The 24,067-nt window shown below is 42.3% G+C and overlaps 1 protein-coding gene across 1 annotated transcript; it reads right to left on the bottom strand.

Moving 5' to 3' along the window:
- Window positions 1-1,526: 1,526 nt before the first annotated feature.
- Window positions 1,527-19,773, bottom strand: LOC139340679 (collagen alpha-3(VI) chain-like). Its single transcript, XM_070976590.1, has 10 exons — window positions 19,571-19,773; window positions 11,350-11,464; window positions 7,818-8,408; window positions 6,606-7,199; window positions 5,417-6,040; window positions 4,722-5,312; window positions 3,974-4,608; window positions 2,897-3,489; window positions 2,032-2,290; window positions 1,527-1,541 (listed from the first exon to the last, which is right to left on the bottom strand). The coding sequence occupies exons 2-10, from the start codon at window positions 11,432-11,434 to the stop codon at window positions 1,527-1,529; spliced, it is 3,987 nt and encodes a 1,328-aa protein (XP_070832691.1). The 5' UTR covers window positions 11,435-11,464; window positions 19,571-19,773.
- Window positions 19,774-24,067: the final 4,294 nt, after the last annotated feature.

The following is a 24,067-nucleotide window of genomic DNA, read 5'->3' as shown; positions in this document are numbered from 1 at the left end:
ACTTCCTGATTCGGAAGTAAATACATGGTCCCTCACATACTGAAGAGCCGCTCCAATGTTGTGAGGATAACCTCCCTTGTGTCTTAGGCCTCTTACTGCATCAAGAATTTCATCCTTTGTTGAGTAACGTCTCAAGTTAAAATTAATCTCTGCCGTGTTGCTGTATTGGACAACAGCCACATGATCTTTGTTTGTGTCAATGTTTAGGTCCGCCACTATTCTCTGCACAAAGTCCGTAATATCTTGGAATTTTTGCTGAGAGTCATCAGAACCATCGAGCAAAAAAACAACATCTCTTCTGTTGGGATCTGTAATCACACAGGCATTTAAACAAATAAACAAGTGTTATATTCCTGCAAATGTTCAGTAACTCCATGAGAACAACTTGCTTTGCTATTTAATGGACCACTGTGTTTACATAAACAGCGCAGTAGAATGCAGTGCTTGGCGGAGTTGAATGTAACTGCCGAAACAACACAGATGGAAGTCTAGTCTAACAGTTATCAAGATGCAAAGCTTGCTTGAAGTGGCCCAACAATGGTGAATGGAGAAAATGGCTTGAAAAAATGGAATGTTAGATTTTAATCATGATTAGATCACTAGTATCAATCTTAACTAACATTTTGCTGAGGAAAAAAGTAAAAATTGTTTTCTTTTCTTCTGAATAAACCCAAATTTTTGCCCACAGTGGAACTCCTGTTGTCCATTTCTGATGTGTGGTTGTACAGACTGTCTGGTTTCAACACAGTTTGGTAAAATCAAACACATGCCTGATCCAATTGCCAATGGATCTGACAGCCACAAAAGGGTACTAGTCTGTGACTGTTCATCATTCACCCACAGATTAAATGAATAACATGTGATCTACGGCAATCTGACAATGCCTGAAGTTGCGCGTGTGGTGTACAACATGAAGTCTTTACAGTCATTAGTCTTACCATGTAATACTGATCTGATAGCAGGGGTTTCACCCATCACGATGGCAGAAAATATTTGTTGTTCAATGTCTGACAGATCACTGGGGTCTGCTGCAAAGAAAGCATGACTGGCTTCCTGTGACATAGACTGAATTTCAAGGGTATCTGCATTCTTTGTTCCAATCACAAATATCATCACACCAATTCCTTTCAAGTTCTCGACAGCATTTCTGACATCATCACTGGACCGTCCGCCAGTTACGAGAACCAAAATCTGAGGGACACCCTGTTGCAGCCTACTTCCAGAAGAGGCTGTAAAAACGTTATCCTTGACGTACTGGAGGGCTGCACCAGTATTACGGCGTGTGCCTCCTTTATGCCTCAGAACTCTCACACTGTCAGCAACATTCTGCTGTGTTTTATGTGTGTTCAGAAAAAATTCAACAGAGGGTTCTCTGCTGTACTGCAACACTGAAACACGATCTTTGTTCTCATCCACAGTGAGTTTCTCCACCATTCGCCCAACAAAGCCACGCACTGCATTAAAGTCATTTTGCATTTCATCTGAAGAATCCAGTAAAAATACAACATCGCGCTGAATGGATTCAGTTAGATCTGCAGAAACTTTGACAGACACAGAGATGATGCTTTGTTAGAGTTACACATGAAGGTATATAGAGATTATATATCGAAATATTAGAACAATCATGATAGATAGATAGATAGATAGATAGATAGATAGATAGATAGATAGATAGATAGATAGATAGATAGATAGATAGATAGTCTTACCTAGACCATTCTGTGGTTTTAGTCTTGGCTGCTGCCGAGGCACCCTTTTCACAAATGACACAAGTTGTTGTTCGATGCTCCCAATATCATCAAACCGAAGCACAGAGAAAGCATACGAAGGGTTATATGCAATCATTTGGTGCTCAAGTATGTCTGCATTTCTTGTACCGACACAGAATGCAACAACTTTGTCCTGTTTTAGAGCTGCAGCGGCACCAGCAACATCATCTTGAGATCTTCCCCCACTCAACAGAATCAGTATCTGAGGGACACCTTGTTGATGTCGACTTCCAGAGGAATCGGCGAAAGCGTTATTCCTCACATAGTTGAGAGCTGCCGCAGTGTTGAGTGGTTTGCCCCCTTTATGGTTCAACTGCTCGACAGCAGCAAGAACATCTTGTTTTTCTGTGTAGGTGTTCAAACTGAAATGTGTCTGTGGATCTCTGCTATACTGGACCACAGAAACACGGTCTTTGTTCTCACCAACACTGAGTGTATCGACCACTCTGTGGACAAAACTTTTCATTGCTGGGAAGCCACTCCGTGTGTCATCTGACCCATCCAATAGAAACACTATGTCTCTTTGACGGGAATCTAGTTCAACTAGAAAAGAACAGGAAAACCTTGTTTAAGAAATAGACACACATTACACAAACTAAAATATATCGTGATGCAATTAGTACAAATCAGATAGTTGGTAAAGCCATAAGAGCTGGCAATTGAAATTCAAAGTAATTACTGCAATAAACAGGGTGTTAGATGCCAGAACATTTTGGAAAAACTGGTAGATGAAGAAATTATTGAGAAACGTATTCCTCTTTCACAAATGAAAGATGGAGAAAGCTTGAAAAAAGATTTCACTACTCTTCAAATATTTGGTCAATGATGTGATTATCATTGGCTCAAGGAAGAGCTTAAGAGTAGAAAGAAGTGACATTTCCTGATGTGGAGCTGTCAAGAAAAGACTCTCCAGGGTACAAGATGAAAAAGGATGAGAGCCGAACAAGAGACGGCATAACCATGAAGATGCCTTGAGCCAGTGTAGACAGTTTGAGAAACATGAAACTGATCAACTGATGTTCCTCAGAAGATGATGCAGTTTCAATGCAATTCAAATTATGAAGGAAAAAATATACTAAAATATAAGCAGGGAATCAGTTTGATTCTCACCCACTTATCAGTGGCACTTCTTACCTACAACAGTGGGAGGTTCCGTCTGTATTTCCGCCCGGACAAATGCAGCTATCTCCGGTTGAATGGACAAAAGTTCACCAAAGACAGGAAGGTTGAAAAGAAATCTGGAGGAGAAGGCAATTTTTTGAAGCTCCTGCTCTTCAGTGTTTTTCATTCCAATGGCGAAAGACAGAATGCCGATTTGTTTGAGGTTTGTCGCAGGTCCTGAAACATCATCATCTGATTTGCCACCAGTCAGTAAAAACAGAATCTGAGGGACTCCTTCTAGACGTCTACTCCCGGATGAAGCCGTGAAAACATGGTCTCGCACAAACTGTAGAGCAGCTCCAGTGTTCCGAAGTCTTCCTCCTTTATGACGAAGACTTCTTACAGCATAGATGATAGCCTTTTTGGATCTGTGAGTTTTCAGATTGAAGTAAACTCTGGTGTCATCACTATACTGTACGACAGCCACTCGGACCTTATCTTCATCAATGTCCAGCTCTTCTACCATTCTTCTGATGAACTCCCGAATAGCTGGTAGTCCATTTCTGGAGTCATCTGACCCATCAAGGAGAAACACTATGTCCCTCTTGTTGCTCCCTGTGTCAACATGGTGATAAATGGATAGATAGAAAGAGAATTCACGAACTGCGCGTCAAGTCTTTTCTACTCTCATGCATATTTATCAGCATGAGCAAGTTCAGGAATAAGGTGAGCACGGAAAGAAAGATGAGCCGTTGCTCTGAAATTGTTATTTCAAGCAGAACTACTAAAGAACCATCTTTTTATCAAAAAGATGTATGAAAGAATCTGTCGACTCCTCTTCAGCACTGAAGTAGACAATTGGGAGAAAAGGGCTACATTCTTGAAAGCTGAAGAAATAGAGAACAGTTCGTCCTTCAACAGAATAGATTTTCTAGCAAGGGTAGTCATGAATGTCATGCAACAGAAATGCACCAAAACATTTCATAATTGTTTATCACGTCATCATCAATCATTAGATTATATGGATTTATGTTAAATATTCTTGAGAGTTTTCAAAAAAAAACTTAAAACTCTCAAATAAAGTAACACAATACTCCAATTATAGGGATATATTCAACTGTGGAATTCTTACCTACTAAATCAGAGATTCCAGTCATGGTTTCCTCAGTGTCTTTGTTTATGTTCAGTGTAGCAACAAGTTGGGATTGGATTGAGGGCAACTTGGAAAAATCAGTGACTTTGTATGCAAAACCAGGTTTGAAGGCAATCATTTCCAACTCTGAAAGTTTGGCATCTCCCACTCCAACCCCCACTGACATAATGTCATGCTCTTTAAGAGCAAAAGCTGGGCTTCTCACATTGTCAGTGGATGGTTTTGAGCTTAGAAGAATTAAAATCTGGGGCACTCCTTCTAGTCTTCTGCTGCCCGTTGAGGAAGTGAAGACACTGTGCCTTACAAATTGGAGGGCTCCACCGATATCAAGGCGTCTCCCACCCTTGTGCCTTAAATTATCTATGGCACTTAAAGTGTCATTCTTTGCCTTGTAAGAATTCAGATCGAAGTTGACCTCAGGGTTATCAGCAAACTGAACCACAGACACTCTGTCTTGGTTCTCATCGACAGAGAGGTGTTCCACTATGCTCTTAATAAAGAGTTTTATCTCTGGGAATCCATTTCTTGTGTTATCAGAGCCATCCAGTAGGAACACAATATCTCTTTTTACAGTATTGCTTTGTACTGAGACACAACAAATGAAATTCAATTAATTTGATAAAACACCAAAAACATCAGCAGAAACGTTTCTCTTTCAGCAAGTTTGACACGCCAGTAACAAATAAGATTTGTCCTACCTTGCTGTAGAACTACGGTCAGCTCTTCATTTGGAAGACTCAAATAGTTATTGAGCCTTTGTGGTATGGCGCTGAGCTCGCTGAATTCCTTCACAGTGAAGGCAAAGGAGGGGTTGTGTGAAATGGCCTCAATCTGCCTTGGGTCTGCATCCTTGACACCAACACCAAATGGTACGACTCCCTCCGTCTTCAGTGCACCGGCAGGTTCCTTCACGTTATCCCTGGACCTGCCCCCAGTCAAAATGATCAGAAACTGAGGGACGTTTTGCGCAGCCCGGCTACCATGCCTTTCGGACAAGATGGTGTCCTTCATGAATCTTAGAGCTTGTCCTGTGTTCAAACTACGTCCACCAGCCAGTGACATTCCATTGACAGCTCTTATCACCTCATCTTTGGTTTGATAAGTGTTAAGGTAGAAACTTGGAGTTGGCCTTTCACTGTGTTGAACCACTGAAATTCGTACCTTGTCAATCCCAATGTCAAGTGGTTCAATTACTTTAATGATAAAATCCCGGATGTAGGCAAAATCTGCTCGAACATTGTCTGAGCCATCAATGAGGAAGGCAACATCCCTTTCAGCCCCAGAAACAACTGAGAAAGAAAAGATAAAAGAAAACATAATTAATTGTCACCAGTCACACTTTTATGTACATCACATTATTTCATTCATAGAAACAGAGAAATATTAAGCTCACCAGTTTCCTCTGGGAATGATGTCACATCTGTATCACCAACCACCGTTATCAACTTTGGCATGATTACTTCAGCCACAGCTGGTAAATCAGAAAATCTTGCTGCATGGTAAGCCAAATCTGGAACAAAGGCAACCGTTTTCAGCAGGGCATCGTCTGCTTGCCCAGAACTGACGGTGAAGGTCAAAACACCAGCCAGAGCCAATTTATCAGCTACACTTTTAACCTCATCTTGGGCTGGGCCACCTGTGATCAGAACGAGCACTTGCTGGACTCCTTGTCTCCTGCGTGACCCAGTTGATGGCTGGAACATGTTGGCAAGGGCATAATTCATGGCAGCTCCTGTATTCAAGACTGAGCCTCCAGTTAACCTGAGTTGAGAGACTCGATCCACAACATCTTGCCTGCTACGGTGGCTGTTCAGATAAAATTCAATTTTTGGACGGTCAGCAAACTGCAGGAGACCAATCTGAACCCTGTCAGGACGAATTTCCAGCTGGTTGACCACGTTGATAATGAAGTCTCTGACGTAGGGAAAGTTACTGCTGCCAATGTAGTTTGAGCCATCCACAAGGAAGACAATGTCTCGGATCACTCTTTGAGTCTGCACTGTGGTTATCTCCACCACTAAGAGAAAGCACAAGAACAGAAAAATTAGCCTCTGTGTAACAACGTGTACATAGTCTGTATTTTCAGTTTACAGGCTCTAAAAAATGTACCACTATTAATGTCTAAATATTAAAGTGATTCCCTCTGAAACTGAGAGCCAAATTGGTCCAGCACAAGCCAGGAGAAGCAACTTCAATGTGCTTATGGAGTTTTTAGAGCGTGAGTGTGTGTGTGGTGGGAAGGGGTACTAGCTCTGAGTCAAATTATGAATAACTGACCCCACAGCACAATGGACATGTGCTGGCTCATGCAAACTACAGTAAGAGCTTGTTACCTGAAGTTTTTCATCCTCGCAGCTCCCTGGAATATTTAAAACTGATCCACTGACCAAACTGTACTTACTATGTCCTTATCTTCTTAGATAAGTCAATTTTTAGGTACCAAAACTGCTTTGTTGGGTTAAGCATTTATTATAGGTTTTTAATTAACTTGCCACTCCTCTGTCTTAGTTTCATCAAAGATTAGACAATTACTTCACTGAATTACTCATGATATTGAATGCGGTTACAAGACAAATCATTACCTGGTTCGGTAGGTACTTCGGTCACCACCACCCCAGCTAGTGTTGTGAGTGCATCGAGAATTGGCCTTGGGCTGCGAGTCAGTGCACGGAAGTCCCTCAGCATGAACACAACAGATTCAGCGAAGGCAATCTGTTTCAGTTCTTCTTCATCAGCAGCTTTGGAGCCTGAAGCGAGAGTCAACACCCCCATTCGCTGCAGGGCCTGAGCAGGACCTTCCACACTGTCACTGGACCTTTTACTGGTCATCAGCAGTAAAAGTTGGGGCACCCCCTGTTGAATACGACTACCCTTCTCAGCTCTCAGCATATTTGTCCGCACAAAGTCCAAGGCTGCTCCAATATTGATTGTCTGTCCAGGTCTTGGTTTGATACCGCCCAAAGCACCAACTACTGCCTCCTTGGTTGAGTGAGAGTTGAGATCCATTTCGAGTCGAGGGACATTGCTGAACTGGGCCACACCCACTTGAACGTTATCTGGACCAATTGGCATGCTGTCGACAAACCGCCTGATGAATTCACGCACAGAGTTGATGCCCTGTGAGCCCATTGTATTGTCAATTAGGAAAATGATGTCTCGTTTTCCAACTGCCAAGACTGAAAAGAAGAGAAAAGAAAAAAAAGCATTAATATGAGAAAAAAGCTGATTTAAAGATATGTTATAGTAACAAGGATACTCTATGATTCAATTTCTGTTGCATATTTTAGAATGGATTATTTAGTATATGCCATATGGAGTAGTGATGTAGTAGAGATGTTCCCTTGTGATGTATTATGAAGACATATTTTAACACTATTTTCCATTGTTTGCACTAGATGATGTGATGTCCCACTACTGCTTAAAATGTGCTGTATAAAAAAATGGGCTCCAAACCCTAACCCTAACCCTAACGCCCGTACCCAAACCTAACCCATGTTAAGGTAGCAAAGCCTCTTTTAATGTCCCTCTTTAGTAGAATATCTGTATTTGGCTATTTACCTTTACAATGGATTAATAGAACGTTTTGGATGTATAAATTTGCAGCAACTTAGTCAACTGAATCGAATTACAGGTACAGAATAACGATAGTAATACTTTTACTGTGTCACTACCACTATGTAATTTCAAGTTAAGCATATCTTACCTGGCACACTATCTTACATTCATTATGAGAATTTTAGGGCCCTTCCACAACCACAATGCCCCGCATTTACATTTACAAAGAAGTTACATACCTTCTGTGAACTCATTCTGAACTATAATGGTGCGTTGGATCACCCCGTTAACGTATAGGAACAGCTGGTCACCCATGTTTGCCACTGTTCTGAAATCAGGGGCTGACAGGACAAAACTTTTATCTGTAGCAACTGCTTCCAGATCTGCACCGTCACCAATCGCCAAGCCAATCGTGATAACGCCAGCCCTCTTAAGGGCCCGGTCACCGGCACCAGTATCATCAGTGGTTGGACCAGCACTGATAACCACCAACATCTGGGGCACACCATCGTCTGCCCTGCCCCCAGCTGTTTGGCTCAAAAGGCTATTGGCCACTTCCTCCAAGGCAGCGCCCAGGTTAGATTCGTCGCCCCCTGAGTAGGTCAGGCCCTTCACAGCTTCCAGGACTGATGATTTGCTGTCATAGCTATTTAGATAGAACTTTATCTCTGGGCTGCCGTTGTACAGGACCAAGGCCACCCGAACGGTGTCCCTGCCCACATCAAGGCGCTCAATGATTCTCAAAACCAAATCACGCACAAAGGGGAAGTTTGCTGCTCCAACGTTCTGTGATCCATCAATTAAGAGTATTAGGTCAGCTGAATCTTGTGCTTTAAGGAGAGAGAGAGAAAACAAAACAAAATGGAACTTGTGAAAGCGTAAACATAGTGAGACAGAGACAAGAACTCGTGCTGGCATGTCACGCCATGTGTCAAGTGACATTCAAGTGAACAAATCAATAACACAACATTGCCAAACACATCATACTGCATGTAGGCTGAACCAAGGAGATTTCCTAAAGTGATGTAATTTGTTGATTTTTTTTTCCCCAATTGCAGCTAATCACTCTTTAGTCAAGATTGTTGTAAGCTATAGTGTGAATTTTCCCTTTCACAGAAAAGTTATTTGTATTGGATTTGGGTGACAGTAACATAAGAGTGGATGTTGAAGTACAATACAGTATGAGTACTAACCACCAATACAAGAATAATTTAGCTAATTCTCCATGTCATGTATCAACAAATACAGATTAATGAGACCATAAATATACTGAATTTCTATAAAAACAAATCTTTTACACATCAGGAGATGAACGCAAATTGAATTTGATGTCATTTTTTTTTTGTTACAGAAAATAATTATGTTTAATGTGGTGGAAAGACTTGAAGTTACTTCAACTGAAAGCTGACATTATTTACAAGATATTTGAGCCTTTTAAAATGTGTAACAAAATATAACTGTTCATTGTTGTTAATACAGTGATTATATATAACTATAATTATTAGCTCATACTTAATTATTGTTGAAAATGAAAGAACAAATCACTGAGGTATTGTGTCATTAAACAAATGCTGAATTTCGTATTAAATTTGTGTGATGTGTCCCTTGAATAAGCTCCACTGAGTTCAACCATCCCATGCAGACTCTTGTTACAGACCTCAGATAACGTGACCAGTCATGATCCTGTGGCCTATCCTTGGTGCCTGCAGGTTTACAGTACTTGAGAATATATTCCATCTGATTCAATGTAAAATTAGTACATAATTGTGTATTAGTTATGTTTCTATTTCATTTTAATTTGAATCATGTGTCCAAAGGTAATGTCTTCTTTGGACCCGTGATTTTTTGGTAAGTACGTAGGTTCACGTCGACATATAAAAACATTCTCAAAGTACTTCTTCTGCAGGTCAAGAATGAGTTCAGGCAGGTTCATCACTGTTTCAAATACAGAATACTGCACATATTTTCACACAGATAGACATTGTAACTGATAAAGACAAACATATAAATGCAAGACACGTAAGCAGTTGTGCATGGTTAGCCTTTGTTAAAAGATCATTGTTTGATTTTAAGATGTGATGATTAAAAGGATCAGGCATTGCCGAGGCCTTCGTCTTTTCCAGAGGTTTTAAGAAAGGATGTTGTCTGAAGTGTCACTATAAGGACTTTACTCTGTTGCTGTCTGTATATGTGTCCTCTCAGCTGTGTCTAAATGGTATCTTAAATTTTGACTGAGGTTACTGCTGTATGCCAACACAGAGCTGAAATTACTTCCAAATTTAAAATCATTGTCACATTGTTTTGATAGCTTCCTGTCAATCCACACTCGTTGTATTTGTTCTTTGTGCCGTTACATAACACCCTAATCTAAGATGCAGTACGGGTGTCAATCACATGCAGATCTTATAGTGATTTTCAAAGCATTGAGGGTATATTAAGACAAAACAAGTGATGTTAATTTTGCAGGTGGATAGTGAAAGGTTATTGTGGTTAAAAATACTTGAAAAATACTTGACCACATATGCAACAGCTTCTTCCTGCACATGTGGACACATTAGTATGGTAGTGACACTGGTCCCATTTCATTACCTGTCCCTCTTCCAGCCACGGGGGCCTCTTGTGCCACAGGAGCACCCCCTGACCGGGTCACTGCGCCGCAAAGCCCCACTACTAAATCTTGGATTATATCCCGCAAGGTCAGGAAAGAGTCTACACTGAAAACATGAGTGTCACTGGGCTGGCTAGCCATCTCCCTGAGCTCAGAGTCCACTGCATCCTGAACTCCAACTGCAAAGACCTCCACGCCTGCCAGCCGCAGCACCTGAGCTGGCATTGCCACGTCATCCTGGGAGCGCCCATCTGTTAGCACCACCACCACTTGGGTCACCCCGTCAACAGCGCGGCTGCCCGAAGCGGTGGTCATGTGTGTGCGAATCAGAAAATCCAGGCCTAGGCCAGTCCGGGTGCCCCCACCACGGTAAGACATAGCCTTGATGTGTGCCAGGACTCCCTGTGTGGTTGGGTAGCTGTTGAGCTGGAACTCAGTCTCAGGCTTGTTATTGTACTGCACAAGTGCAAATTTAAACCCGTCCCCGCCGACCTGGTGCAGCGCTTGTGTCAAGCTGTACAGAAACTGTCTGACATGCTCAAAGTTCTCCTCTCCAATACTCCAGGACGAATCCACTAGAAAGTATATATCAGCTGCCAGCCCTTGTGCACAATCTTCAAAAGAGAGTGTTTGAAGGACAGAAGTAAAGACCAGTGAAAAGATGCTTTGTGTTTGGTTCCACAATGATGTTTCAGCACCAAACATTAATACTGTTGCACAATACATCTGAAATGTGTAATTAATTCTAGGGTTGGAAGGATCATTCCTGCTTTGCTTGTCATCAAAAGCATCTGACTGGACTTGATACTCCTCTAAAACTCCTGAGACCTCTAGTTATTTTTTGTTCACTGTTGAGATACACAGTTTCAACCCAGATTTTAAAAATAATAAGAATGGAAAAATAGTCAGTTTTAACCAACAATGCTCATTAAAGTGAAAAGTAAGGTATCTACAGGAATATATTTTGTTTATATTAGGATATCATAGCACTTTTATAGATCCCACTGTTCTTCAGATGTGGAGTGCATATTTTTAGGAGAGCAAAAACCTGAAAAAACATCCGACTGAGCATTGCTGAAACTGGAACAAGTATTATAAGCAGATTGATCATCTGCACAATGAGCACACCGTGCTGACCGCAGCTGAGATTTAGTTCAACTTACCTTCCTGAGCATCAAGGTTTGGGAGGAGTCCTGTGAACAGGACGGCCAGGAGGGCACACAGCGGTAACAGCCGATGCCTCCTCATCTTCTTTCACCAAAGCAGCAAAGGGGACACCTGCAAAACCAGATATGATACGGACATGAACCAGAGAGCACATACAGCATCCCTATCTCACACCACAAGGGCCGCCCAACACTTCAAATGAGTCTACTGAAGAAGTTAAATGAGCAAATGTCAGTTGAGGAAAGATGCTATTAACGTATTTCGTGTGACATATTAGTGGTTTAGTGGATGAGCACGCGTCCTGCCAAAGCTTTAGGACAGGCACAGCATCTGGCATTAAAGGCTGCTGTGTGTGAATAAAAAAATAAAACTGAAGCACCGGCAACTCTCTAACTTTCTGGTTTTGGTTTGTAAGTGAGGGAGCGGCAGCTTATGTTGGTACATCAGTAGCCGACCTGAGTGGTAATGATCAAAACCACCTGTTAAAACTGCCAGCCAATGTGCTCTAGTAATTAACTCTGCTTGGCAAGGACTGTATTTTCCAACTCACAGAATAATGTGTTCTTAAGAGCGGTGCTGGACTGGAAAATCTGGTTTCACAGCAGGGGTGTGTGTTTTCTATTCGGTCAGATTTTCCCCTATTGTGATGTTAAATATTGTCACAGGGAAAGAGAGGAAGGTCACACATGGCTCAAGACGGACCTCAGAAATTCACCTCATAGAGAAAGTATGCACACATGTACAGTAGGTGTGTGTTGAAAGATTTCCATCTTTAAATCTACCTGAACTCAAATATAATCAAATACTGTGTGTAACCTCTTTTGTCTCAGACAATTCTAATTTTCTTCAAGTAGGTTAAGAACACAATTGTCCATTATCAATAAGTAACGCCTGAGCCACAAACACAACATAATCACACACATGATCCTAAAATCAAGTCCATCACACCAAGATGTCCCCATCAGTTCTCAAACACACACATTTGTACTTTTACACTTTCTTCAACACTTTCCTCATCCTTTCTCCAACCCTGAAGTTAGCCGTCACAGCTACATACCAAATACCTCACTCTAACCTGAACCTAAAACCAACTCTTTACCCTCAAAGACAGCTCACATGTATAAGCTACTTGATTTTACACCACCCAGAGGCGATAAAATACATCCAAAAACATGCAAGCTTTGTTTTGTATTTTGACTGATCTTGCTCTTTCCTAAAAGAAACACGTATCTCAGTCCCACAATGCTCTATGCCCATTTTGGTGTTGATGCAGTCAAATCCAATGAGTTCTTCTCTCATTACTCTTTGTCAAAAAAATCTAAAATGGCAACAAAAAAAAAAAAAAAGATCAAAGAGACTTCTATCTAGAGCGCATTTTGATCTGGACTTGTGTGTCCAATTTCAAGGCAATTGGACCTACAGTATGAGGGGCGTGGCCTTACCAAAATTAAACATTTGTGCTTTAATTGCAGCGCCACCATCTGGCCGATTGGGCTCCTATTCCTTGGGATGCAAATGCACACCATTTCCAGTTATTGGGCTGAGTTTCATGTTTCTAGCTTATTAACTTAAGACAGCAAAACTCCCAAATTAACTACATCTTCCAGCTGTGATTCTGCAGTTGGAAAGCATTTCCACATTAACATATAAAAACTTATTCATAATTCCAAAGAGAAGTCCTGAAAAATACAATGACCTGCGACGGCACACATGGCCAATGACCAATGAAGTCTTTACCATTAGAGTAATATTGGGGGGGTTAATGTCGACAACATGAGTCCCAGAGGAGTCTCTTTAACAGCCTCTCTGCCTGCTGGCACACACACAGTAAAAGCTCAGCATTAAGGGCAGCTCTAATGGGCTCTGTAAGAAAAGTGGTACGTGGGTAATTAGAGATTTACTGTATGTCTACTTTATAGAGAATAAAAGAGGAAAGGTCTCCAATGTGCCACAAGTTTGCATTTTCCAGTGCCAGAATATATTCAAAGCTGTGTTTTCTTTATTCATTGTGCTTTTATCATGACAGAGAGGGACATTATGGACCCTGAGGCACAACTGAGACAACACTGAAAATGACTGATGCCCTCTAGTGGAAACTGTAGGTATAACACAGTGTGATAGATGCTTATTTTCTGAAGGTAAGTACCACATAAAGTTGTTAATTATGTACTGTTCAGCTGCCTTTTATCATAAGCTTATATGATGGGATATGAACAAGGTACAAGGCTTTTATAACAGAGAAGATGCCAATGTGTTTGTCTGTGAGAAAATTTGACTGCAAAATGATATGAATGCAAAACCTATAGTATAAAATTCTTTTTTTTTTTTTCTTTTTTCTTTTTTTAATTCTGGTCGTCCTATTGTCGAAATGCTAACTTCTGGGCTGACCTACAGCTCTACTGGAGCGGAGAGAGGAAAATCTGACAAGAAATACAAAGAAAACAGACGCAGGATTAACTCAAAGTGCAGGTTGCACATGTCTCTGACCCAAAGGGATTTTTGCTTACTTTGCCTTGTGCCTGATACTCATCCTTGGCCAACAGCCCATACCAATATTATCAACTCTCAGTTGTGGAAAATGTCCCTGTTTACAGTGGATTCTGGACCAAGTCACCCTTTGATCTTGACCAAATATGCACTTTAGTCATATTTAAATTAAATGATTTTTTTCTGTGGAGTAAAAGAGACCCTTTAGAGGACAGAAAGCCTGGGTCAGCTCAGCTTGGATCAAAGCCATCCACAAAACACGCCAATAATTGATTATAAACACATTGCTGTCGTGTTTAATGCAATGTTGCAGTGAGCTTCATTCATCAGAGTCACCGTGTTTACACTTTGCTGTGTCTACTGTTCATGCAGTCTACGCTGTGCAGATGAGAAAGATAAATAGTTGGGAGAGCTTTTAAACAAGCCCATTAGTGTGTAAATCAAAACACAGTGACCAAACATAACTTAACAAACAACCGCAGGAACATCAGCCATTCAGAGGAAGTCTGAGGAGAGTTACAGTTAACTACTGAAGTTGTCCCATAAAATATCAACAGCAGTTATTCTTGAAATGTACAGTCAATATATTTGCCCACTGAGAGCTGGGTGGGGCCTTTCTGTTTGTGACGATCGCTTGATGTGATAATCTTTTCCTCATAAAACAAACATGAAAAGTGCCTGGAGAATATCCTTCAACCAAGCAAATAATCTCAAACAGCATGCTTTGAGCACAGTTCCCACTTGCGGTGAGAAATTTGTATCCCTGCAGTCCCCCGATGCTGTCACTCTCCAGATATAGGGCCTAAATCACTAAGTTCCTTTATTTCAAGGAAATCCAAGCTCTCTTGGACACTGCAACAGATGTTTGTGTTCTCCACTCGTGCTCATGTGATTTCAGGTCACTCAAAAGCCACTTCTCTGCAGAGTCTGCCAGGCTTGGCCGGAGTGTCAACACTATGGCTTCCCCTCACCGCCGCAGAGGAAAACATAGCACAGTGGAGTCCTGTTTTCGCTGATACGAGCAGCCAAAACAAAGGCGGCGTGAGGAATTACATTAAGCAGAAAATGAAGAAAGAAAGTGAGAAATATGCTGTCACCAAATGATCTCAAAGCTGCGTGAATATATACTGTCTGCCACTAGGGGGCAGAACTCTAAAACCAGTTGAATATGACACACGTTTGACAGATTACCGCTGAAAGTAAAGCTGTTACTTGTTAGCAAACAGTTGCCTCTTTGCACATTCAATACTTTTCTAGACACAGTGAGACATTAGCATTTATTTGAACAGTGTTAATGTCGACCTTTTGGTCCTCACCGGGTCCTGAGGAAACGTCTGTCTCCTTAGCTGCTAAAGCTAATCACTAACTCTCTGTCTGCTGTTTGACGCTCAGTGTGCGAGCCCTAAACCCAAAAGAACGAGCTGAATGCTTCAACCAGGAGAGGTTTGCCACTACGAGCAACGCATGTCATTTAATCCTTTAGTGATTAATAAATGCAGCTTCAGTATAAAAAAAGTAATTGATTATGCAGCTTAAAGATCTATTATGTCCTCAAAATATGTAAAAAAAAAAGGACAGTACAAAAGGTAGCTTGCTCTTAATTTCCTCACAGATGAAGTTCTTTGTTACAGATGCTCTCTGGTATAAATCTAACTCCCTGTCAGCATCTTTAAAGGATTATTTGGTTTCACTCCAAAACTTCTGCACCAGCACATGCAGTTCCTGTGGAACTCAATAACTCCATTGTGTCAAAAATACTCTCACTCACTTATTTCCTCTCTGCATGTGCCACATACTTCATCCACAGATAAGACACAGGTCAAAGCTGCCATCCCTCCAAACGTAAAGCCCCTTTGAAGTTTTTATTGGGAGAAGAATGAATGTTATGCAACGGGAGCCGCCAAAGCCAGAAATGCTTAAATCTCACACAAAGGAGCTTTAAGAAGCCGGAGATACGCACAGGCCATCCAGTAACGTCTATCACTGCATGCCTAAGCCTGTTAGCATAGCAAAGACAGCCACATATGTCTAACGTCATGATGATGAAGAGGTGTAGGAGATGAGGAGTTGGCCTGTTTGCTGAGGTGTGCTTGTGTTTTTGAATATGCTGAGTCACCACTTAACCTTTATGTGCAATCCAGCCTTCACCATGAGGTGACAGGCTTCAAGAGCGGCAGCAGTTTATGTTACTGAGCGAGCCGAGCGCGCTGCTCTGTGCGCTCGACACAGCACTATCTGCTGCTCAGTGCTACTATTCGTAGTCAGTGTCAGTTACCATGTAAAGAGCAAGATAGATGCAGCGATGTGCCCATGAGCACTCTGAAGCACGTTTGCAGCTGGACCTCACACACTCATTTATGGCAAAGACCACACACACACTAACGGGCACATGCATAAACACACTCAAACAAGCTCACAGTGCAAAACTCCATCAGTCTCAGTGAGAGACTGACTGTTAATTGCATGGTACTGATGCCAAGTGGACCCAAGATAAAACATTTCGTGCTGGTTTACGAAAATTCAGACGGCTCTCAGACGTCACTGAGCTGAAGCTATAAGATAGAGATGCTCAACTTCACATTCTTACATTAACAGTGGACCACATGACCATTGGTGTGTGAACGGATTCACTCACAGAGAATGATCACCAAATTCTTCTCTCCACTGGGCATTTCAGCATCTTCCAGCTAATTGTTTCAGTCTGCAGCCTCACTGTTAAGGCTCATTCTCACCTCTCTCATCAGCGGGCAGCTGTTTCCTGCCAAAAAGCTCTAAAAAAACCCATTGTATGAAATGTTCCCCAGCACCAAAGAGCAGACGGCAAAGCTAGCAGATAACTGGTGAAGTTAGTTTAGACCAAATCAGAGCTGAAAAGAGGATGAATACTGGACTTCACTCAGAAACATGACTCTAAACAAATGCTAATGCAGCTCTGAATGTGTAAAAAATGCAGTTTTTGCTAGCAAGTTCACCATATCGGCCAAAAAGTTGATATGTCAGGATTGTGTTTCCACCGCCCCCAAGTGGCCAAAGCTCTCTCCATAGACATAATGAGAATTCCATGTTAGTGAATTATGTTCAAAGGGAGAGCTCAGTGTTGATCCCACAGGTGATGTTTAAGCAGCATGTGAGCAGAGCACTGTTGTATCGTTGAAGATGTCAAATTTGATCCCTCCCACTTATAGATGCTGTTTACTCCACTTTTGTTTTAATTGTGTCATTAGTTATAAACGTTGCTGCATGGCAGACTTAAACACACATACCATACATGTACAGAGGAATCTGCACAGTTTATGTTAAGTAACTGGAATTTGTCCAACATGCAAGCTGTACTTAATGTTCTGGCCTTAATGGGCCATATTGTCAGAAAGGCTCAACATCAGCAGTTCCTTTAACACTTTATTACAGACTGAAACCTCGCACATATCCATTATACTGTCAGCAACACTTATTGGAGGCAACATGCACGAATCAAAGCCGAGACCAGTAAAATAAGTGAAGTCACGAGAGATGTGAGTCACTTCTGCTTCTGAGGGCAAGACAACTCCACACTGCCGCTCACTGGCGTTGTGCGAGGAAATCACCGTGCATCCAGTACGTGTGACCGCACCAGTCAGCCTCCGCTGCATGAAGCAAGGCCGACCCACCCCTCAGCTGGAAGGACTGTGACATGACATGTGTGGCACAGATGAGAGGATGATCAATGATAAAGTTAAAAGAGGGAGGGGGAGGCATTTCCACACAGCTGGTGTGTATAAGTGTGTCTGACACCGAGCAGATGTGTGTTCAAGCACACATGGCCGATAAGCCTGCAGGGTAAGGGCTGAGGTCAAGGGTTAAACTCAGTTAGTCAGGTGAGTTAATTTCTAGACCTGATATATCGGGGGGTCATGTGATCACAATCAATCAATCAGCACCTCACAATGACAGCTAAAAAGTCGAGTGTGATAAAAACTTAATGCCACTATCATCCTCAAACCTGCTGCTCTCACCAATCGCTGCATAACAGCATGAATTCTTACTTCTGGTTTACCTTCCCTGCAATTTTAGGCTGCTTTCTTCCCCAAAAAGAGAAGGTAAGTAGTTCACTGAGAGCAGACCTTTGTGAAATATGCTCCAACCTTCCAGACATCTGTGCTGCATCATGGAAAAAAGACTAAAAGCTGGAGAGCGCAGAGCAGCAATAAAACAAACTAATGCTGATTTATACTTTGCATCTAAAAATCCTTTGTTATTAAAAATCCTCCTGATGCAGCTCTGCCAGTAAGAATTTAGATACTAGCTTCCAAGGGGAGCAGCATCATCGTCGTAATGCAGGTAGTAAATTATGTGAAAATACTTCAAACACACAAAACCAAATCTGGAGCGCACACCAAGTTTCCTCTTGCTTTTGAACCATGACCAAGCGCTTCCTCTCTGAATCACAGCAATGGGCTGGATGCAAACATAAAACTACGTGAAAACAGGAGCCGATGAGATATATTTAAGACAAATGTCCAACTAATGTTGTTACGTTGTGACTTGACAGAATAAAAGTTAATTTGCACATCTAATCCCACATGCTGGCAGTGAAACATTACAATGAAGACACAGCTGAATTCCTCTGTCTGGACTCGGACGGTCCAGGAGGAGATAGAGGGAGATTAATGGGTCACACCTGGTCCACTAAACCCTGCAGCCCACTGCCACCACCACCCACCCACTCCACCTCTTTTGTCCAATGGACCAAACCCCTTCTGGTTCTCCTGGTTCATCTGGCCAGTGGTGTGGAAAACGCTTTCTTCACACTTTTCCACTCCTGTGCTTGTTTCAGAGAGGGTGTGGTTTTGGGCTACTGCTGCAATGGAAACATCTACCCATCCAACTGCTCTTCTTTGGAGCTCACATGTGGGTGTGGAGATTTTAAACATTTGGATGTGACTGCACCATTACCAACAGATTCCCTGTTTAGATTTAATTGAATGAGCTTATGAAGCGCACAAAGACGAGCTATTGAAAGACGATCAATGACATTTCTCAACAGAAGCACGTTTAGCAGGTTTTGAGAGGAGACTTAACTAATCTTTACGTGCATTACGTGAAAAACTCTTCTACCATTGAAAGTGTATTGCAAAGCTTTGATAAATTGGCCTTAATCGGTGCAAAGCAGCTCCGTACAGGCTCACAGCTCGAACACTGAGCTGCAATCACAGCTTGACACTTTCGAGCATCTTAAAGATTTTACTTTTCCCCTCACCACAAATGACACCTGTGCAGTGAATTAAACTTTGCACAAACTAAGAAAGCCAACCAGAAGAGGAGCATTTCAATACTTTGAAGAGAAAAGGGGAGCATACACGCCTCCCTACACTTACATGCAGCATGCATAACATTGCTGAGGTCTCCTTCTTCGCCCTAACTGCGGCTCACCTCTTGCCCTTGCAGTGCTCTCACCACTAAAGTATAGGCTTCAGCCATGCTGCTAAACGCATGTTGTCTGATATTTATGAGCTATAAGCCAAAAACTCTGTGCAACCCTGTGATTATGACACCCATCATGAGCGTACATGTTTTGACTAGAAACTATGCAATGGTCAATGCACTATTTATAATCGACATGCAGTGCGCTCAAGGTCAGTCTTTAAAGCAGCGAAAACTGAGAAATGAAGCAAGCATGCATTTGTAAAAACCAAGCTGGAGCCTCTTTCTGCAAGATGAATCACACTGAGGAGACAGCAGATGTAAACTTACCCTAAGCTGAAGGAGCTGTACTCCACTGTATTTGTTTTTGAAGAAAAAAAAATATCAGTTCTATAAAATGCAAGCTGGACTCTTGGTCATTATCCTCCTGGTAAATTCCCCTTGCTGGCTTTTCCAGCACCTCCCAAAGGAAGGCTGCCGAGCAAGGCGGCGATAAGGTCACTGATGAGAGATGTGCAGAAAGAGGGGTCCTGAGTGAAGGGAGGAAACGGCTGAGACAGAAAGGGACAGACACCCGCCCGGTCTCAAACCAGAGGAGCTGTGGTGCTGAGTTGAAGGCTGGGATGGGACAAACTTCCAAACTCCTGGAGTTCTGCCACCTCTCTCTTCCTCCTCCCACTTTCTCTAAAGAAAGGAAAAAAGAAAAAGAGGAGGGAGAGGAGAGGGTGAGCGGGGGGGAGAAAAGAAGTAAATGAAAACCAGACACATAGCCCTGTTTGGTCTGGATGTGAGCAGTGGGGAGGATGATGTCACAAAACTGGAGCGGGATTTTCTCCTTACCTTTTCTGCCATCTACCTCTGTAGGTCCATTTTTCATACATTTCACCCATTTGGAGATTAAAAGTGAAAAACCTCCTACACTAGCAGGCACCTTTTCCCACATTTCTGCTGCTACACTGAAATGACACAGAGACATATTGTGGTTTGAGCAATAAGCATTCATTGATGAAGGGATTTAGGCCACACAAGCTCATCTTGACGATGATTCAGTCAGTCAGTGACTGACTGCACACTGTGTCAGTCTACATCCTACTGTCTCAACAGCTGTTAATGACAAATATGATATATTGTCTGCAGTCCACTTTGGCAAGAAGTGTCCCCAAGTTAAACACTCACAAATCTCCCACAAAGGAATGTGCAAGACAGCATTCTGGCACAGGATGAAACTGTGAATGCTTTAAAGGGAAAGCAATAACAAAGAGTCACAAGTGTAACTGTCCCACAACAACAAATCACAACCCCGATTCCAAAAAAGCTGAGACGCTGCGTAAAACATAAATAAAAACAGAATCAGGTTTCTGAAGTGTCTCTGAGTCCATGTATTCTCATTCATCCAATCATGTGTTCACAAAGTGGTGAACCTCGCTCCATCCTCACTGTGAGCGACTGAACCTCTCCAGGACACCCTTTTGTACCCAATCATGATCCTCTCACCTGTTACCAATGAGCCTGTTTACCTGTGGAATGATCCAAACAGGTGTTTTTGGAGCGTTCCACGTCTTTCCCAGTCTCTGAAATGTGTCGCTGCATCAGATTCAGGATAAGCAGATATTTACAGAAATCTATGAAACTGATGAGGAAAAACATTGAATATATTGACTTTGTGCTGTTGGGCGGCACGGTGGAGCAGCAGGTAGTGCGTGTGCCTCACAGCAAGAAAGTTGCTGGTTCGATCCCCAGGTTGGGCAGGGCCTTTCTGTGTGAAGTTTGCATGTTCTTCCCGTGCATGCGTGGGTTCTCTCCGGGTACTCCGGCTTCCTCCCACAGACCAAAAACATGCTCATTAGGTTAATTGGTGACTCTAAACTGTCCTTGGGTGTGAGTGTGAGTGTGAATGGTTGTTCGTCTGTATATGTTGCCCTGCGATCGGCTGGTGACCGGTTCAGGGTGTACCCCGCCTTCCAGCCCCCCCCCCTTTGACTTTGGACTCAGGACTTTGTGCCGTTTTCAGTTGAGTGTATATCAACTTTATAAGGTGATGATATGTAAATGAAAAAAAATCTATGAATTCAGCACATTTTGACTTTGCAAAGTTGTGATTTGAGGGTACACTTTGATGCATAAGGATGTACGAATAGCATGGTATGCTGTATAACATAAAGCTGACTGCACCATTCACCAAATATCACAGGAAATAACCCTCAGCAGCACTTTGCTTTCGAGCTCTTAAAAATGCCAAAGTCCGGGCCAAATACTGCAGCATTTTTCTGTCAGTGAGCTAAAACAGACTTTGTTCCCAGAGGACGTTACGCTGTGAAACGAACTCCCTAAAATCTGTGAATTAAAGCTGAAAGCTTTCAGGCAAGGCGACCTCTGTTACTCCACTGAGCAATTATACTGTATCTCTGAACTCATCAACAGCAAGAAACAGACTCCAAAGTGCACCATATGGAAGTATTTATAACACGGGCCCATCGCATCCATGTTCTGTTGTCTGCAGGTCATTACTCACACCACCGATATTTCCTGCAAAGCATTGCACTGTTTTGGTGCTGCTAGGCAACCACTGCTGTAATATTCATTCAGCTAAAAGCCGTTACAAGAGAACATGAGCAGCAAAAGTGTCCCAAAATGATGAACAATTAAACTTCTTCCTTGACAAATGAGGACTACATTTTAGTATTAAAAACATGCAATCAGATCTTATTTAATGCATTCGTGTTGTGAGTTAAGGTCAAAGGAAGACGTGAGCTCGTGTCGCAGTGTGACAACGACTAACAATCACACTGTTGGTGAATGTTAATGTCACGCTCACAGCTTTTAACGATTGCCTCAGAGGTGAAGCCAGAGCAGGGCTGACATCTGTGGTGATGGGATTCTTTGATGCATCCCACCAAGGTGACTTCATGTGGGTGGATGAAAGTACCGAACGTTTCCTGTGATGCTCTTAAAGCTGCCCTGACTCTTGTTTCTCTCGTTAAAAAACTGCCAGCTTTCGTAACACAGACAGGTATGCGACATGACAGAATCACTCAACCTTTTATCACTTTAACACATAAAACCTGGAACGAACAGGCATCTTCTTCAGCATCTAGATGATGCTTTGGGTGTGGCTGTAAAGTCACAAGGTTCCTACAGTATGTGGAAATTATGAAAAGCATAGGAAATGTGTCTGTAAGCTCTATAAAGCCGTGAACACACTCTCAGTGTTTATTCTACTCTCATATAAAAGCATGAGACTCCCCTCCATATAACTGGAGTATTCAATCTGGTCTCTGGTAGCTGCTTTTCTTGCCTGTGAAGACGTTACCATTAGGAACAAACTGTTCACAGGCCAGTTTGGGGAAAATGCATGTGTTGATTCCGCCCACACGCTTATTTCCATTGGAGCATAAGCAAATAAATGGGTGGAGATGGATTGGCCTTACCTCAGCCCCACCGTGCCTGATGAGGAAAGTATTAATACTCCCAGTAACGGTAAATGCTCAACAGAAGGAGGTGCAAATAGGGGAGAATAACACTAAGCAGTCACTATTTTTGTACCTTTCATCAGCCAACATGACATATATGCGTCCATGTAAAGATTGCTGAGTGGTTAATTTGACTTCTAAATTTAAATGAAATTAAAAAATACCTGTTACTATGGCTTTAATAAGACTTTAAGCATTTTGGACCTCGAATAAGAGACACACTGACACCTTTCAGCTCCGGTTTACGTTCACTCTGACGTTTTTACAAACACTCCATTAAGCATTTGTATATTCGTAGCTTACCTTTTACATTCATGCCACAATAACACATGTACTCTCATAAAATCCTGTGGTTTGTCTGTTTTCCTTTCAAACCCCAAACAAACTTGTAACTCTGACCCTCCTTTTCATGTGGTCTCGGCCCAGTGGTTTGGTCCCATCAGAGTTCAAATGACAGCTTTGGACCAGTCCAGAAGAACCAAACTAAACAGGCGAATGCACCAAGCTTCAAGTGGACCAAACCAAGGAGGGTGCGAAACACAAATGAACACCAGGCAAATAAACTCTGCTAAATATTAATAAAAAACCATAATCCAGCAAAGCAGAATATCTGATTCAAGTAGACAAACATGTGGAAAGTAGCACGATGATGCAACGATGCACGCTGCTGGGGGGGGGCATAATCTGACACAAAAGGGGGAAAAGTGTACATACTGAGCTCCAGCAGGGTTGAGTTTACTGAGTTCAGGACAGGTCGGATGCCAAATATTTAGTGTTAGACAGGGCCACGTTCAAAAGGACGCCAGAAGTCTGCACAGCATCTAAATTAAAGCCAATGAGGTGATCTGCTTTTTCTTTTGAGCTGCATCATACAAGCATTAGTCTCTTATGGGGTGACGGTGCAAGCGTGTGGGGCAGCAGCCGCCGCAAGGCCTCAAGTCATCTGCAGTCACACAAAGTAGTCTGTAATAGCCATCTGAGGGATCATCCTCATCTGCTGTGTTTGACAGACGACCAGAAATATGGATGGCTGACACACAAAGTCATAATCATCTGAGTCAGATCTTTTCTGTGGTTTTCATATTCCTGCATGGTATAATACTGACTGGCACATGTGCTGTACTTTCCACTTTCTGAATGACTTTGACTCAGTAACACCCAGTGACTCATAAAATATGAGAATCCCATGAAAAAAAGCATTTCTTTTGTTATTTCACTCAAGCATCCATGCTCTATTCAAGCCATCGAGCAGCACAGTGAACTGCAGCGGTGGTGGATTAGTGCACATGATCAGAATAGGAGTAATGAATAAAGACAAAGAAAGCGCTGTAAGCAAGCAGAGCTGGTGGGACTTGGA

Source organism: Chaetodon trifascialis, chromosome 12 (genome assembly GCF_039877785.1).
Source record: "Chaetodon trifascialis isolate fChaTrf1 chromosome 12, fChaTrf1.hap1, whole genome shotgun sequence".
Taxonomy (NCBI): domain Eukaryota; kingdom Metazoa; phylum Chordata; class Actinopteri; order Chaetodontiformes; family Chaetodontidae; genus Chaetodon; species Chaetodon trifascialis.
Note: the sequence above shows the minus strand (reverse complement) of the source record. Positions and strands in the feature narration are given on the sequence as shown.

Coding starts and splice junctions, on each gene's coding strand:
- LOC139340679 (XM_070976590.1), bottom strand. CDS start 11,434: ATGAGGAGGCATCGGCTGTTACCGCTGTGTGCCCTCCTGGCCGTCCTG. Junction 6,041..6,605: donor CGAAGTACCTACCGAACCAG/GTAATGATTTGT, acceptor GCTTTCTCTTAG/TGGTGGAGATAACCACAGTG. Junction 5,313..5,416: donor ATCATTCCCAGAGGAAACTG/GTGAGCTTAATA, acceptor TTTCTTTCTCAG/TTGTTTCTGGGGCTGAAAGG.